This window comes from Amblyraja radiata, chromosome 3 (genome assembly GCF_010909765.2).
Source record: "Amblyraja radiata isolate CabotCenter1 chromosome 3, sAmbRad1.1.pri, whole genome shotgun sequence".
In the NCBI taxonomy this organism is placed as follows: domain Eukaryota; kingdom Metazoa; phylum Chordata; class Chondrichthyes; order Rajiformes; family Rajidae; genus Amblyraja; species Amblyraja radiata.
In genome coordinates, this window is record NC_045958.1 from 40,687,622 (window position 1) to 40,706,892 (window position 19,271).

General features: G+C 41.9%; 1 protein-coding gene across 4 annotated transcripts in view; it reads right to left on the minus strand.

Moving 5' to 3' along the window:
• agtpbp1 (ATP/GTP binding carboxypeptidase 1) overlaps positions 1-19,271 on the minus strand; it is a 206,777-nt gene that overhangs the window by 127,681 nt on the left and 59,825 nt on the right. For all 4 annotated transcript variants that reach the window (XM_033017668.1, XM_033017669.1, XM_033017667.1 and 1 more), the window contains 2 exons: positions 14,797-14,860; positions 7,891-8,037 (listed from right to left, as the gene is read on the minus strand). In XM_033017668.1, the coding sequence (XP_032873559.1) occupies positions 7,891-8,037; positions 14,797-14,860 (211 nt within the window). The remainder of the gene's footprint in view (positions 1-7,890; positions 8,038-14,796; positions 14,861-19,271) is intronic.

Here is a 19,271-nt window from a genome sequence, read left to right on the forward strand (position 1 = left end):
TTATTTTTATAACGTCATTAAACCATCAAAAGTTCAACTGATTAAAATATGTTATAAACAGGAGCGAGAACTGGAGAACACAAGAATATCAGTGATTTAAAAAAAATCAAAAATGACATAATTGTCCCTAATTCAATGAAATGACATGGTGATTCAGCGGAATCTGCAAAAGAATCACCAATGCTTACTTTGTCATATCATATTAAGACAATACGCAAGATGGGAACTTGGGTAATTTTCTGTTTGGACCCATTTATAATATCATAAATATCACCGAACATTTCATCTGAAATAATGCATTTACTTCATTTTATCTTTAAAGTTACATTTTAAATCTCTTCAATGACAACATTTGCACTGCACTAAAAAGAAGCATATAACGACTTATTAAATCATGTTGTGACAGTTCAGAATCGGATTATGTACTTAGATAACTCAAACCGAAAATCCACCGTGGTCTTAACATGGTTGAAAAAAAGCCTACATAAAGCAAAATAAGAGTTTACAAAAAAAAGACCAGGGTTAAAGGAACGCAGAGTTTAGCAAGTGATGTGGAAAGAAGGGGTGTGTGGGAGATATGGAGATGGTATGATGTGAGAAGAGGCTCCAGAGATGGGAATGGCCTAGAGAGAATCCAGCACAACTATGAAGGAACTAGCAGCCAAAACAGACTTCTGAATTAAATACGTGGTACTTTGAATAGGCTAGAGTACGGTCAGTAAAGGTTTGAAGTTAGTTTCCAGAAGATAGAAGATTCAAAGGTTTGGAAAAGATAGAATTAACAACATAAATTGATTCAGCAGCTGATCTGCTGAAGTAGAAGTGAGGATAGCCTATGTTGAAATTAATGCTAACTGTCGCTCAAAACTAAAATGGAGGCAAAAGCTCAACTCAGCACAAAATAGCACAGTGGAAGATAGTTTGATTCAGCCCAAGTCAGTGACCCAGGAATATGATGGCAGTCAATAGCAAAGGTATAGATTATTCCAGAGACTGAAAGAAAATGGCCAAAGTCTTCTTTAGATGAAATTATTGGAAATCAAGAAGTAGATAAAGTAATAATGTAATACAGGTATTATCATTTGTGATTGGTTTGTCCATATCAATATTGTGGGAAGTGCTGATCTGAATGAAGTGACAACAAACAAAGTTGTGCTGGAGATGAGTATCGATCTGGAGAGCAGCATTGTCGAGAAATTGAGGCAAATTAGAAACATATTTGACAAGGATCTGCATGATAGGCTGCTCTGGAAGGTTACATTGCATGGGATCCAAGGAGAGATAGCTGACTGGATGGAAAATTAGCTTCATGGAAGGAAGCAGAGGATGATGGTGGAAGGTTGCTTTTTGGACCGGAGGACTGTGACTAGTGGTGTGCATCAGGGTTCAGTACTGGGCCCATTGCTGTTTGTTATCAATGATCTGGATGAGAACATACAAGGCACAATTAGTAAGTTTGGAGAGTACACTAAAGTGTATAGTATTACAGATTGCAAAGATGGTGTTGCAGCAGGATTAATGGAGTTTAATACAGATAAGTGCAAGGTTGCATTTTGGGAAGTCTAAAAGTCCTGTCTCACGGTAAGAGTTCATTCCAAGAGTTCTCCCGAGTTTGCCCTGATTCGAACTTAGAGATTTACGGTAATGGCCACTCGTCGGTACTCGGGGCTGTCGTGGACATTTTTCAACATGTTGAAAAATCTTCACGAGTCTTCCTATACTTACCTGCCGTTAACGAGTCTTCACGAGTACCTGCCGTTAGTGTTACGAGCCGCTAAGAGACGTCCCCGAGTTCTGACATACCCGCTATGTTTATTCTCCGTGCTTACCACGAGTTTTATTTTTTTTTAAACTCGGGAGAGCTCTTGGAATGAACTCGTACCATGGGACAGGGCTTTAACCAGGGCAAGTCTACACTGTGAATGCTAGGACTTAGGGAGTGTTGTAGAATAGAGGGATTTAAGTGTGCAGGTATATAGTTCTTTGAAAATGGTCAATTACTAATAATAATAATAATAATAATAATAAATTTTATTTTTGGGTGCCTTTCAGACATCTCAAGGGCACCTTACAAAGATTAACAGGAATAAAAAAACATATAATCAGAATAAAATAAATAATAAAGACATCACAGAAACACAAATTAAAAAGAATTCAGTCCAAAAACAAAAAATCAAAAACACAATGTGAAGAGAGAGCAGCGGCAGCTAAAGCGCGCCAGCGTCCACTCTCTCTTCACGGCAGCCATCTTGGACAAAGACTAACAGGATTACGTACAGACAAAAAATCATCCCCCCAACAATGGACACCACTGTGGGGGAAGGCACAATGTCCAGTCCCCAACCCGAAGTTCACCCAAAGTCGGGCCTATTGAGGCCACCGCAGTTGCCTCTACGGAGGCCCGATGTTCCTGGCCGTTCTCACCGGGTGGTGTTGCCCCGGCGTCGGGAGAGTCCACTCAGCGGCTGGGCCACCTGGAACGGCCGCTTCCTGACTGGGGACCGCGGCTTCCGAAGCCGACAAGGCCGCGCCGGTTTGGAGCTCCCAGGCTCCCGATGTTGAAATCGGCGCCGCCCACTCCGCTCCGCAGATCCGCAGCCCGGAGGTGTTGAACTCGGCGGTCTCAGCTCACTGGAGCTCCAGCGCGTCGATCCAGCGCGGCGACCCAGGCAAGGCATCGCACGCTCTGCTCCACGATAGCGCTCCAGCGCTGTGCCGCCACCGAGGCCGAGGTGCTGGGCGGTCCCCGCCAGGAAACGGCGCTCCAAGCCCGCTGGTAGGCCGCGAGGACGGGTCAAGAAGGGTTTTGTCACATTGGCCTTCATCAGTCAGAGTATTGAGTATAGAAGTTGGGAGGGTATGTTACAGTTGTACAAGACATCAATGAGGCCACATTTGGAGTATTATGTTGAGTTTTGGGCACCATGTTATAGGAAAGATGAAGCTGGAAAGGGTGCAGACAAGATTTACGAGATTGAGGGGCTGAGCTACAGGGTAGCAGACTAGGACTTTATCCTCTGGAGCTCAAGAGAATGAGGGGTGATCTTATAAGGTGTATATGATCATGAGAATAACAGATAGGGTAAATGCAGTCTTTTTTCCAGATTAATTGAATCAAGAAGAGAACATAGGTTTAAGCTGAGTGGGGGGAAAATTTAATAGGAACCTGAGGTGCAACTTTATTCTTTACACAAAGGGTGGTGGGTATATGGAACGAACTGTCAGAGGAGGTAGTTGAGGCAGGTATAATCACGATGTTTAAAATGTACAGATTAAATGTGAAATTAAAATATACATTTAAATAGGATAGGTTTAGAAGGAAGGTACACAAAAAAGCTGGAGAAACTCAGCGGGTGCAGCAGCATCTATGGAGCGAAGGAAATAGGTAACGTTTCGGGCCAAAACCCTTCTTCAGACTGATAGGGGGTGGCGGGGAGAAGGAAGGAAAAAGGGGAGGAGGAGGAGTCCTGAGGGCGGGGGGATGGGAGGAGACAGCTCGAGGGCTAAGGAAGGGGAGGAGACATCAAGGGCTAACAAAATTGGGAGAATTCGATGTTCATGCCCACCGGATGCAGGCTCCCCAAGTGGAATATGAGGTGCTGTTCCTCCAATTTCCAGTGTTGCTCACTCTGGCAATGAAGGAGACCCAGGACAGAGAGGTCGGATTGGGAATGGGAGGGGGCGTTGAAGTGCTGAGCCACCGGGAGGTCAGGTAGGTTCTTGTGGACCGAACGGAGGTGTTCGGCGAAACGATCGCCCAACCTCCGCTTAGTCTCCTCCCCTTTTTCCTTCCTTCTCCCCGCCACCCCCTATCAGTCTGAAGAAGGGTTTCGGCCCGAAACGTTACCTATTTCCTTCGCTCCATAGATGCTGCTGCACCCGCTGAGTTTCTCCAGCATTTTTGTGTACCTTCGATTTTCCAGCACCTGCAGTTCCTTCTTGAACACTAGGTTTAGAAGGATATGGGTCATCCACAAGCAGGTGGGACTGGTGTAGATGGGGCATGTTGGTCAATGTGGGCATGTTGGGCCGAAGGCCCTGCTTTCTTGACTCTGACTCTGAGTCTGAGTAACAATGATGCATCATTCCTCAATGCTTTCATGCTCACTTCGAAAGGGAGAACACCACTGTTCCTTCACAGGCCCGCCCCCCCCCCCCCCCCCCCCCCCCCCACCCCGATTACACCGTGATCTCAGTTACTGCGGCCAATGGCACATCCTTCACAAGGGTGGACTTAATGGTGTACCTGGCCACATTCCAAAAATCATTCTTAAATGGTCCAACTTGGTGACATGCCTCAGTGACATTCATGTCTGTTGTAATGAACTGCTTTCAGAGGTTAGTTATGATGCACACCAACTCCTACTTTATTAGTCAGGACATGGACCCCCTATAATTTGCCTCCCAGAACCACAGATAAACAGCGAATTATAGATTTCAGGAAGGAAAAGCATCTTCATCGAAAGGATGGCAATGAAGAGTGTCAACAGTTTCAAGTTCCAGGAAAACATATCTCTGAAGATCTGTCCTAGACCCAGCACATTGATACAATGACATAAAAAACTCCTCAACGCCTCTACTTCCTTCAAAGACTGAGGAGATTTGGTAGTACACCAAATACTATAATCAGACTTCTACAGGGGTACATTAAAGAGCATATAGACTGGTTGCACCATAGCTTAGTTTGTTAACTCGAATGCACAAGAAGGGTGCAGAAGGTGATGGGCATTGCCTGGTTGCTCATGAGCATTGAACTCCCCACCTTTGAAATGATTAACAGAAAGTACTGCCTCAAAATGGAAGCCAATATTATCATAGACCAGGCACGTGCCGTCAGGGTAGGCAAGGTAGGCACTGCCTACCCTGACTAAAATTATAACATGGTAATTACTAAATATAAATAGTAAAGGCATGGGAGAATTATGCCTTTCTAAGAGATCGATCTCTTAGGTAGACATAATTCTCCGTGCCTTCATCAGCAGCGCTTGTAACCCTTGAAGGTCTGTGCAGCCCACGTGCCGTCAGCGCTGCTGGAAGCCGTCAATTTCAAGCGGGGCTGAAGGCAGCTGAAATTCTGCCTTTGCAGCACTGAGCATGCGCAGCAGCCTACTGCCCATGCGCAGCGCTAGTTTCTTGGCGGGGTTTTCAAATATGGATTGGCATTATTTTAAGTGTATCTTAGGAAACAGAGAGAGCTCGTGTACCAATGATGTGGTAAGTGCATTTCTTGGTGATGTATTTAAATACAGTATTTCCCGGGGTGTGGGGGTGGGGGGAGAGCTCCTTTCACAGCGTCTGGGGAGTCTGGCCCGGAGTAAAGTTGCGGGAAGGGTAGGAGCGTTGTGAAGGAGGGGATCTGGTTTATACCAGTAACCCACTTGCGACGCTCCTTGCACGGAGTCACCGCATTGTGGCCGGGGGTGGGGGGGGCGGGGGAGCGAGCGGCCGCCGGGCCGGACAGCGGAACCGGCCGCCACCTCAGCGCCTTCTGCCGCCCCCCGCTCACCTCTGGCAGCTCTCCATCTAAAAACCTCTCTCCTGCCGCTGTGGGAATTTAAGGATTTGCAGGAAGCAGCTGACATGAGCGAGCGGCAGGTGAGAGGTGTTCAGACGGAAAGCACTGCCAGAGGTGAGCGGGCCGGCAGAAGGCGTTGAAGTGGCGGCAAGTTCTGCTGTCGGGTCCCGGCAGCCGCTCGCAGCTCCGCGAGCTGCTTCTATCCCCGGCTACAATGCGGTGGCTTCACGCCCGGAGAGCTGCGGCAGCGGTGAGTGAGTGAGTCACTGGCATTATCCCCGACCCCCTCCTTCTCAACACTCCTGCCCTCCCCACAACTTTACCCCTGGCACAGACTCTCCACACGCTGTGAAAGGAACTGTCCCCCCAATTGGTCCCTTGAACAAGTGTTGTCATTCAATTAGATGACAACTGATTCAACTTGTCCCTGTGCTCCCGTTTTTCCCCACCATCTCTCCACCTGCCATCACCCTTCACCCCCCCCCCCCCCCCCCCCACCCATTCAGTAATTCAGAATAAAGGAGACTAGGAAGCCTTGGGAAAATTGAATTGTTACTGTTTTTATTTTTACGGAGAGAACAATCTGCGCATGCGTGGTTTGATTTTTTTTTTTAAAGCCGACTGACTGCCTACCCTGAGTAATTACTCACGGCACGTGCCTGTCATAGACCCACACCACCCTGGCCATGCTCTCATCTCACTGCTACCATTGGGGAGAAGATACACAAACCCATAAACCATGACCATTCAGGAAAAGCTTCTTCCAATCAACCATCAAGCTCCTGAATCCCAATGCACAACTCCATAATTCAACCTCAGCAATGATCTTAAATAGTATTTTGTTTTGGTTGCACTACTTACAACTGTTTGCACTTTTACAGTCTGGTTACCTACTATTACTGATAATACATCTTTGTTTGTCATATTATTGAGTCTGTAAACCTGCAACTAGAACGAAATTCATTGTCCTGTTCCCGGTGCAGATGGCAATTTAACATGCTTGACTCTCAATGTTCGAAACTATAGAAAGATATGGATTTTGGGTCAGATAGCTTCAAGGCATGCTTCACAGCCATAAAACAGCCAAAGTAAGATAACCTTAAGACTACTTTAATATGACCTATTTGGTTCTATTTGTGAGATCCTATTGCATCAAAATTCATTGTCCCCATACATAACAATAGTGAACATCGATCCAAATAATTAATTAGCATTGTAACACCTGAAAAGCTGAAATGTAAGGGCATTGTGTAATTACTTCTTCATTTATATTTATTTACAATTGCATGCATGCCTGTTTGAGTAGATTATTTTCCTAAAAAGTCTTTACGGCTTCAGTTGAGCTTCAATTCTAATTTTGCAGCCCGAATGAGTATTATGAGGTTGAGCCAGCTCACAAATTACCAGGTTCATTCAGTTCAGTTTTGAGGCGTATCATACGACTTCAATTCCAAACTCTGAGTTACAACTAGATGATCACCATTGGTCCAAAGGAAAACTATTATCTTTTCCAACTGGCCATAAACTGACACAGTGATTTATCTGTCCATGCTTGACTTTGGTTCAATTGAAAATATTGAAATGGAAATTGGGTCACATGATAGACAGCCATTCTGATCCAGTAATCAGAAACACAAAAAGGTACTCCATGGGCTTATAAGCATGAAGCCAATGAACCTGTTAATTATCCTCATGTTTGCTGCCATACTGCATGAATGAAATCTGAGGAAAGACATTCTGGGGAAAGACATTCTTGCCATAGAGGGAGTACAGAGAAGGTTCACCTGATTCCTGGGATGTCAGAACTTTCAGATGAAGAAAGACTGGATAGACTCAGCTTGTACTCGCTAGAATTTAGAAGATTGAGGGGGGATCTTATAGAAACTTACAAAATTCTTAAGGGGTTGGACAGGCTAGATGCAGGAAGATTGTTCCCGATGTTGGGGAAGTCTAGAACAAAGGGTCACAGTTTAAGGATAAGGGGGAAATCTTTTAGGACCGAGATGAGAAAAACATTTTTCACACAGAGAGTGGTGAATCTCTGGAATTCTCTGCCACAGAAGGTAGTTGAGGCCAGTTCATTGGCTATATTTAAGAGGGAGTTAGATGTGGCCCTCGTGGCTAAAGGGATCAGGGCGTATGGAGAGAAGGCAGTTACAGGATATTGAGTTGGATGATCAGCCATGATCATATTGAATGGCGGTGCAGGCTCGAAGGGCCGAATGGCCTACTCCTGCACCTATTTTCTATGTTTCTATGAAAATAGTGTTTTAAAAGATCATGCCCAATACTTAACATGGAAACATGGTGGTCAAATAGATATTATCTTTGAGCTAATGCATCTTCATGCTTGGTTCAATTTAAAAAAAACACACCTTTTGGTCCAATCTTTGCCAGAATGGAATGTAGTTGCACCATAATCTCTTCATTTGGTGGTATATCTTTACTGGCACTAGATAGCAATTGAAGCAGAATCTGACTCCCTCCTTTGGATACCAAGACGCTACCCCTGCGTCCTCCACCTGGAAAGATATAAATTACTTGTTTAAAAAATATATAATTGACTGTTTTACTTTGCAAATGTAATCCAAGTAAATGTCGGATTTTATGTACAGATGAATATAGCTTTCTGGACATTAGCCTGGATTTCATTCAAAATCACTTTTCAAAACGATTCTTTGCTTCTATCAGACATAAAACATGATTTACCTTTCATAAATCCATGCTGAATTTTTCCAATGAATTCACCACTTTCCAAATGTGCTGCTATCCCATCTTTAATAACTGACTCCAGAATTCCCCACTACCGATGTTAGACTAACTGGTCTGTAATTCCCCATTTTCTCTCTCCCTCCCTTTGTAAAAAGTGGGGTTACATTAGCTACCCTCCAGTCCTCAGCAACTACTCCAGAATCTAAAAGAGTTTTGAAAAATTATCACTAATGCATCCACTATTTCTGCGGCTACTTCCTTAAGTACTCTGGGATGCAACTTATCTGGCCCTGGGGATTTATCGGCCTTTAATCCATTCAATTTACCTAACACCACTTCCCGGCTAACCTGGATTTCACTCAGTTCCTCCATCTCATTTAACCCCCGGTCACTTGCTATTCCCGGCAGATTATTTATGTCTTCCTTAGTGAAGACAGAACCAAAGTAGTTATTCAATTGGTCTGCCATGTCCTTGTTCCCCATGATCAATTCGCCTGTTTCTGACTGCAAGGGACCTACATTTGTTTTAACTAATCTTTTCCTCTTCACATATCTATAAAAACTTTTGCAGTCAGTTTTTATGTTCCCTGCCAGTTTTCTTTCATAATCTATTTTCCCTTTCCTAATTAAGCCTTTTGTCCTCCTCTGCTGGACTCTGAATTTCTCCCAGTCCTCTGGTAAGCTGCTTTTTCTGGCTAATTTGTACGCTTCATCTTTTATTTTGATACTATCCCTGATTTCCCTTGTTATCCACGGATGCACTACCTTCCCTGATTTATTCTTTTGCCAAACTGGGATGAACAATTGTTGTAGTTCATCCATGCAGTTTTTAAATGCCTTCCATTGCATATCCACCGTCAACCCTTTAAGAATCATTTGCCAGTCTATCTTGGCCAATTCACGTCTCATACCCTCAAAGTCACCTTTCTTTAAGTTCAGGACCCTTGTTTCTGAATTAACAATGTCACTCTCCATCCTAATGAAGAACTCAACCATATTATGGTCACTCTTGCCCAAGGGGCCACGCACAACAAGACTGCTAACTAACCCTTCCTCATTACTCAATACCCAGTCTAGAATAGCCTGCTCTCTCGTTGGTTCTTCTACATGTTGGTTTAGAAAACTATCCCGCATACATTCCAAGAAATCCTCTTCCTCAGCACCCCTGCCAATTTGATTCACCCAATCTATATGTAGATTGAAGTCACCCATTATAATTGTTTTACCTTTGTTGCACGCATTTCAAATTTCCTGTGTGATGCCATTCCCAACTCAACTACTACTGTTAGGTGGCCGGTACACAACTCCCACTAGCGTTTTCTGCCCCTTTGTGTTTCGCAGCTCTACCCATATCGATTACACATCCTCCAAGCTAATGTCCTTCCTTTCTATTGAGTTAATCTCCTCTCTAACCAGCAACGCTACCCCGCCTCCTTTTCCTTTCTGTCTATCCCTCCTGAATATTGAATACATGTTACATGTTCAGCATTTCAAACGGATTGCCCACTTCTTTCCTCCCCACCTCCAACTTCCCATTGTATGGCACTTTCCCATGTAATCGCAGGAGGTGCAATACTTGTCCTTGCACCCCTTCTTTTTCCACCATCCAGAGATCCAAATAGGATTTCTGGATGAAATAGTGATTCCCCCACACTTCTTTCAACCTAGTGTCCTGCTTTTGGTATTCACCATGTAGTCTCCCCTACAATAAAGGAGCTACTACCTCTCTGACCTTTCTGTCCATGGTAGCCAGCATTGAAACAAGGGGGCCCATTGCAAACTTTAGAAACAATACCTAATTTTCTGTCTGGTAATGCAATGTGCAGGAATCAATAACGAATTATCCAATGTTAGATCATTTGCTCTTTCTTTCTAGTTCTATCAGAATTAATGGATTTCTTTGTTGGCTCAGTTTATCAATTTTCCTTTTAGGTATAGTCTGCTTACAGCATCTCCCACAGCCATACCTTACATGAATAAAGTAGTTCAATTTTATCTTAACAGCTCCTTAATTGCCACATTAGGTCACCCAGACTCGGTCTATCAGAGATATTCCCTTTCTTTTACCCACTATCCTCCTCCACCTAAACTAACTTGTTCTCTTTCCCATTCTAATTAACCTTAAATGTCAGCTATTTCCTTTTTCACAGATGATGCCTGATCTGCTGAGTAATCCCACAAAGATTCAGTGATCACTGTGGATTGAATTTCTCGCAAGCGATAGTGTTGTCAGCCATGTGTTAAAAGTAATACTTGACATCCAAGCAGCCTTGATGTCAAAGAGGCGGTCGATTAGCCAATGATTTATATAAACATTGTTAATTTTTTTCCAGCAGCTGGAAGGGCCGGTTCCACCTGTCTTCGGTGTTATTAAGAATTAATTTATTCTCTTTTATCTGCCGCTCCTTTCCAATCAAACAAATTGTGTGTGGCAGTTTATTGAAATGCCAAATGTGAATTAACATGCCTTCTACACATATTTATCTTTGCTTTCCATCCCTATCCCACCTTTTTGTTAACTCAAAATAGCTTTAAGACACTATTGGAATGCTGCTATTAGATGCAACAGCCTTCCAAGATCATTAGTGTAGAATGTTGTTGAGGCAAGTGAGGTAATACACTTTAGAAAGATACATTCTGGTGGGACATGTAGAACAAATGGCATGGACCTCAGGAGTGTTGAAGTACAGGGACACCTTGGGGTGCGAGTCCATTGCTTCCTGAAAGCTGTGACAGAGGTGGATAGGGTAGTAACTAGAAGGAACTTGGCAAGCTTGAGGTATTGAGTACAAGAGTTGCAGCTTTACAATACATTGATTAAGACAGATTTGGAGTATTGTGTACAGTTCAGGTTGCCACACAACAGGAAAGATATGGTAACAATAGAGAGACTGCAGAAGAGATTCATCCGGATGTTGCCTGGTGTGGAGGGCTATATTTATAAGGGAAAATTGGATAGGCTGTGTTTATTCTCTCTAGAACATTGGTAGCTGAGGGATGACAGAGAGGTTTATAAAATTATGAGGACATAGATAGGATAGTCTTTCTCCCAGAACAGGGGAGTCTAGAAATAGAGGGTACAGGTTAAGAGTGAGAGGGGAGAAATTTAAAGGAGTTCTGAGGCGTATGCTTTTCCACATAGAGAGTGGTGATTATCTGGAATGAGCTACCAGAAACATAGAAAATAGGTGCAGGAGTAGGCCATTCGGCCCTTCGAGCCTGCACCGCCATTCAATATGATCATGGCTGATCATCCAACTCAGTATCCCGTACCTGCCTTCTCTCCATACCCGCTGATCCCATTAGCCACAAGGGCCACATCTAACTCCCTCTTAAATATAGCCAATGAACGGGCCTCAACTACCTTCTGTGGCAGAGAATACCAGAGATTCACCACTCTCTGTGTGAGAAATGTTTTCCTCATCTCGGTCCTAAAAGATTTCCCTCTTATCCTTAAACTGTAAACTGTGAAGACGTGGTAGAGGCAGATAGAATTACAAAGGTCAATTGGATAGGAAATGCATAGAAGGATACAGACCTAATTTAAGCCAATGGGATGAGAATGGTAGACATCATGTTTGGCATCATTGACCCGTTCTGGTGCTCTGAGAAAGTTTGCAACATTTTATGGATGTTGTCACGTTTTATTCATCTTATTTTTGTCAAACTCCTCCCTTTTAATAATGTTATGGGGAAACTGGAATTAGACTCATTTTTCCTTGCAGATTCCTGCTGGGAGGATACCCAAGAAGATTTGGATTTATTTCAGAATCAGCAGTGACTTTATGAACTCCTTCACAGTTAAAATAGATGTTTTGCATAGAAATATTTAACTGGGTGGATTTTATAAACAGTAAATATGGGACTTATTTTACAGATATTGAATTTACTGTTTTCAAACACCAGGTGGCATGGGTCTGCTAATAGGAGATTTAAGGATGCTTCAGAGTTTCAGATTATGGAAACTAGAAAAAAAAATGAGAGAAAAAGGAAGAAAATAATCCAAACTCTTGCTTTATATTATCTGGAACATACTGTTTATTTTATGTTTATTCCTACAGAAATTAATGCACAAATAAGCTAGAAAGTCTTAACAATATTTGTAACAAATCTTAAAGAAATTGTAAACTTACATCAAGATAAAGTTTATTTGTTAATACATATTAGAATAACAACTTTACATCAATCAAACATTGGAAGCCATTAATTATATCTTTAAACTGTGTGCATTTAATGAGAAAAAGGCATTTGGGCTTTTGATAAAGGAAATTTATCAATAATTTTGCCGCAGTTACTGCCTCATTTTCACTCCTTCTCACAATCTATCTGTTCATTATCATCTTGTACAGGGGTGGTGAACCTGCGGCCTTCTAGGCCATTAAGTGCGGCCTTTTGAATGAATCCAAATTTAGTAGAACAAATCCTTTTATTTTTATTAATATGTTTTTGTACGTCTTTTATTATTTAAATTTTAATCTTAAAATGAACGTATTTAAAATACCAAAGAGTAAAAGAAGATTCACCGAAATAATCCTCCCCGACTGACGGCCACAATTAAAACATTAGTAAGTCATGAGGGCTATTTTAACAAAATAATGTACATTTTGAAGCATATCTAATTGAAGTTTCTTGGATGCGGCCTTATTAGATTACAGCTAACTTAATGCGGCATTCCAACATGAAAAGGTTCCCCACACCTGATCTAGTACCTACCACCGCAAGCAACTCAAATCTACCTCTCTCCATGAAACATGAGTTTCCATGTCAAGTCAAGTCACATTTATTTATATAGCACATTTAAAAAACAACTCTCGTTGGCCAAAGTGCTTTACATTTGTTATAACTTATAACAATAGTATATAGAATAGTATAAACAAACAAACTACATACATATATACATATAGCCCTCGCTCAGTGGACGTCAGGAAAGGCTTGGGAGTATAGATACGTTTTTGGTCTTGACTTAAAGGAGTTGATGGAGGGGGCAGTTCTGATGGGAAGGGGATGCTGTTCCACAGTCTAGGAGCTGCAACCGCAAAGGCGCGGCCGCCCCTAAGCTAAGGGATATTCAGCAGCCCCAAGTCGGCCGATCTGAGGGACCTGGAGGTGGAGTGGTGGGCGAGAAGACTTTTAATGTAGGAGGGGGCAAGCCCATTGAGGGCTTTGTAGACATAGAGGATGGTCTTGAAATGTATACGGAACCGCACAGGGAGCCAGTGGAGAGAGGCCAGGATCGGGGTGATGTGGTCCCTTTTTCGGGTGCCCGTCATGAGTCTCCATTTTGTCATTGATTACAGAATGTTCAATAATACAACTGACAACTTCCAATGTTTGATTGATACAAAATTGCAGTTTTAAAATTTTAAAAACCTTAAAACTGTATGATTTTTTTTTACACAGAGGGCAGTGGGTGCCTGGAATGCGCTGCCAGGTAGGTGGTGGCAGATATGATAGTGGCGTTTAAGAGGCTTTTAGATAGGCATATGGATATGCAGGGAACAGAGGGGTATGGATCACATGCAGGCAGATGAGATTAGTTTAGCTTGGCCTATGTTAAGCAGAGACATTGGGGGTCAAAGGGTCTGTACTGTGCTTTATGTCCCTTGACTAACAAGTTTAACAATGATGGTATCTTAGTTACATGCACCAATTCACATAAATTAGCAAACTAATTTCATCTGGTGCATTACATAGCTTCACCACAAATCACTTCTACATTTTGTATTCTTTTCCTTTCACTGAGTTTGGAATACTTGTGTGCTTCAACTCACACAGTCGTATGCTGTATCACTTACGTTTCAATCTAGTAGTGCGTTGATTTCTTCAGTGATTTCTCAAAGTGTAAACTCATGCATTGACAATAGACCCACCCCTGCTCTCTATGTATATCAATATTGTCCCCTGGTTTGCCAAGATGTACCCTGGCAGAGCAATTGATCATTGGTGTGCTGAAGCAGTTGTTTCAGAGGCAATAATGACAGCTGGTGGTCTGAAAATATTAGCTTGCGTCCTTTTCAGGACGGACGATGACAGCGTTGTCAACATTTGAAACACGGAAGATGGATATGAAAAAAGAAGAGTGGTGTTTCAATAGTTTGGTCTGCCGTTTTCAGCTATTTTACGTATTTTTAAGCAAACTAAGTAGTATTGCAGAATTAAAAAGCAACTTTTGCATTAAGTTACCAATTTTTGAAGCCATTAAAAAATAATATATTGTTGCAATGTGAAAATCCAGAGCTAGATCACATGTGTAAAGATGAATTCCCTTGCTTTTTACTGATCAAACAAATAAAGTAATTAGCCGCATCTAAAGCTAACATATTGGACAATGTCTTAAGTAACCAACCAATTGTATTTTCTTCTGATATTCAGAACCAGGATGGGGAAATAATGCATTCCATGTGGATAATGCAGTGTCCACTATGATATGGAATTATTGCACGGTAATAATTTTCTCACCGAGCTCTCTTTCTCACTTTCAAACCCCAGCTAGAAATGCAACCATGCGATAGTATACAAGGAGAATTCAAAGTTCAGAAATTTATATATATATTTTTGTACAAACTCACCCACTGAAACCAATTCATTAAGTATGTTGAGAATATTCAATGTCATTTGTTGGTCACGAGAGTTCTGAAAAACAAATTATTTTTTCTTCACCATCAGTCAAAAGCATCTGACTGTGTATGAGCAGATTCTGTCTTTTAGTGATCTTAAATATGCAATGAAAGATCAATGAAGGCATAATTTTATTCCACTATAATATTGCCATGGGAGATCACCATTGAAAAAAAGTTAACTTTTTTATAATTTAATTCATAGAGAATTGTTTTAATTTAAAATATTTGATGAGAACAACTTAAACCTTCAATATAGTATAAATATACCAAGGCGTACACACGAACATTATCAAATGCAATTGGATATTAATCCCCACAAGAACATCTTAAAGAGAACAGATATCTAAAGTGATAGGTTTTCAGAAACAATTATAATAATGGGTGAGAGTAATGAGATAGAGAGACCCATGATAATGTATGATGTGTATTTGATGGCTCTGGGCCTGTACCTGCTGGAGTTTAGAAGGGTGATCTCGTTGAAACAAGGCCCTGTCCCACTTACTTGTCCTTGGCACGCAAATTACGCGACCTCGTCGTCGCGTTGAGGCGCACTGGCATCGAGCGGCTGTGCGGGGCCGGTCCCACTGAGAAGCGTGGAGGAGTATGGAGTTGTGCGCGATATCGCAGCCAAAGTAGGACAGGCCCAAGACCATGGCGTGACGCAACGTCTCACCTTCAACAGCAGCAGAAGCAGGCAAACGATCATCGAACTCGGCCTGGGGCTCACGGCCGTTGCGGTCCGGATCCGCCCCCACTTCTACTCCCAGAGCAGGGCCAAGAAAATTGAAGATAGATACAAAATGCAGGAGTAAGTCAGCGGGACCGGCAGCATCTCTGAAGAGAATGAATGGATGACATTTCGGGTCAAGACCCTTCTTTCGGACTGAAGAAGAGTCTTGACCCGAAACATCACCCATTGCTTCTCTCCAGAGATGCTGTCGGTCCCGCTGACTTACTCCTGCATTTTGTGTCTATCTTCAATTTTCTTGGCCCTGCTCTGAGTTACTCCTGCATTTTGCGTCCATCTTCAAATGACGTCACTCACTCCAGATGGCTGTGCGGACGCATCAAGTCATGCCTCAACGCGACCACGAGGTCGCGTAATTAGCATGCCAATGACACGTAAGTGGGACAGGGGCTTTACTGAATAATGAAAGACCTGGATAGAGTGGGTGTGGAGAAGATGTGTTCACCAGTGGAAGTGTCTAAGACCAGAGGGCACTGAATACATCCTCAGAATAAAAGGATGTACCTTTAGAATGGAGATGAGGAGGAATTTATTTAGCCAGAGGGTAGTGAATCTGTGGAATTCATTGCCGCAGACTGCTATGGAGACCAAGTCTTTGGGTATTTTTAAAGCGGAGCTTGACAGATACTTTATTAATAAGGGTGTCAAAGGAGATGGGGAGAAGGCAGGAGAAGGGGGTTGAGAGGAGATGATAAATTAGCCATAATTGAATGACAGATTAGACTCAATGGACCGAATGACCTAATTCTGCTCCAATGATTTATGAACTAAGGGGAGAAATTCCAAAGCTTAGGGCTTTACCAGCAGAAATTACGACTATTGATGATAAAGTAATTAAATCTGGAGATTAGATGCCTGTATTGAAGGACTGCTAAGGAATACATCTTGATGGCTATTGGGATGGAAGGTTGAGAGGGATTCAGAACAAGAACAAGTGCAAATAAATAATCTTATAGCAATTATGTTGACACACCAAGCTAAGTCACCCTTGACAACACATCTTTGAGAGGCAGTAGTCATATCTTTAAATTGTACTAGCATCATTAAGCTTTCCATAATTTCCTTAACATTACAGCAGCATTTCTGACGTAAAATATAGTAACATCCCGCTTTGTGCTGCCCCACAGAAAAGGGACATGTTATAGTACTGGAATCCAAAGAATAACAATTAGATACCTCCTGTGCTTAAAAAGGAACATTTTAGCTGTGCCAGTAACATGACAAGGATACGGACCTCTCATTGGTGGTCCAACAGCAATGAAGCAATGGTCACATCACTGCAGAGTTTGGTGTGGGCAAACTATTGTGGCAGTGTGCAGTTGCTGCCTGTGTGAGGACTGTTGTTAGATGGGTGGGGCGAGAGTTGAGACTGCTCCAAGCTGATTTTTAGGGCTCAGGGCTGCAGCTTGGGTGGAATAACTGGTGGGACTCTGATGGGGTCCGACAGCAGCAACTCGTCCATGTGTTAACAGATTGTCTGGATCCTGCAATCACTTTCATCATCTCCTATTGGATGCATTCAAAGTTGTTGGCTCCCTTTCCTTTTGTTTGGTTTAGTTTTGAGATACAGCGTGGAAATATGCCCACCTGGTCTATGCCAATCATTTATCACCCACTCACACCAGTTCTGTGTTATCACACTTTCACACTCACTCCCTACACGTTAAGGGCAATTTACAGAGGCTATTTAAACAACTAACTAGCACATCTTTTGGGATTTGGGAGAAAACTGAAGCATCCGAGGGAAACCTACAGTGAGAACGTGCAAACTCCTCATGGACAGCACCCGAGGTCAGAATTGAACCTGGATAACTGGTGCTGAGAGGCAGCAGTTCTACCAGGTGCGCCACCATGTCGCCCTGGTTGCACAGCGCCCTCCAGCCCATAGATTTCTCTATGGTAAGATCAACTTCTCAAGGTAAGTCAGGTAGGAGCAACCCACCAGAGAGAAATCTCTGGAGTGATATTGTAAATTGCAATGTTGCTTCATTTAAGATATTCTGATTTTAAGATCAATTATTATATTGAAAGAAAAACAATGCATGATACCAGAGACAAGTCTCAATCAGAAACCTGTGGATTAAAACCGCACTTCAGAATTTGAGTGCATAACTGCATTGCCAAATTGGCACAAAAACAATCTGTTTAATTAAAAAAGATAAGAGATTTAATTAAATAGTCGAGATCTTTTGGATGGATTTTATTCCATTGCAAGAACTGTAGCAGGTTCATCTTGTGGCCAAATAAACACGTTTTCTGCAACTCGTGAGTGATCTCAGTAACTCACGAGATTAGGACAAATTCTCTAAACCCATTGTAGTTATATTGGGAATGGGTTGTAGAAAACCAGACCACTGAAGCATGGAAAGAATGTCATTAACAATTTGAGGAATGAAGGGCACAATATAAAATAATTTTAGTTAATTCGTTTAGTTTAGAGATAAACTAAAAGAAAATTGCGCAGCACAGTTTAATTTAGAACAAAAAAAAGGTATGAAGAAGAAATAGGCTACAGTATACTGGGAAATGAGTTTAAAGATTTACAGGGAAATTAAAATAACAATTTAAATAAATATTTCATAATTTTGAAAAGATGTATATTTCTTTGAGGAATAAAAACTTGACAATAAAATAATCTCTTCATGGCTCACGAGAAAAACATATGGGAATAAGAGACCAATTTAATATACTTTATTGGGCAACTAATTACCAGGTAAAAATTGTGAACCACTTATGTACTTTCGAAAGCCATGTGAAAACATTGACACTAAATAGTGTTGTCAAAATCAGGGTAAAATATTATGAGTAGAAAATTGATAGAAGATGGAAACTAGAGGAATACAGACCTTTTCACATTTACAGGCAGTTATTAGTGGGGTACTGGAAGGATCAATTAAGATGCAAGAATTGCGTTTAGTGCATTGATTGCGGACAATGCAGTGAATTACGAACAGGAATTCATGAGTTTCAAAGGGATTCATACAGGATGTCTTAGTTACACAAATATGCAGCAGGCCATAATGTGAGCAATTTGAAATGTGCTAGAAAAAATAGAAAAAAGTTATTTTTGAATAATGTTAAAATGTCTGAGAGATTCAGATGTGATAGTGTGCAGATAGTTAACATGTTGGTACAGGGTAATTACTTCAAGGGCATTTGCAAACAAAAACATGTGTTTTGCTCATATGTGTGTATGAGGGAAGGGGGGAGGGGGGGGGGATTGTTGGGTTGGCAAGATCACACATGGAATACTGTGTGCACTTAGCATCTCTATATCCAAAGAAGGATAGAAGTTGCATTGGAGTGACTCAAAGGTACCAAACTTAATCTTGAAATGTGGATATTGTCCCATGACAAAGAAAATTGAGTAGGACTGGGCTACTTTCTCTGCAGTCTAGAAGAATGAGAGGTGTCTTCATTGAAAGATCTGATTTTGAGAGAAACTGACAGTAGTTTCCCCAATCTGAAGACCTCAGAACTTAGGGTCAGCCATTTAAATTGAAATTCAAAGGCATTCATTTACTGTTCTAGTCATATTCCTCCACAGAGGGTCATAGATGCAATGAGGGTTCTAATTTTTACATTCATCTCTGTAGGAACAGAACAACAAATTATTTTTTTGATAGTGTGAAACTCTTTCCAACAATAAAATCCAACGTGTAAAGATTATTTACCA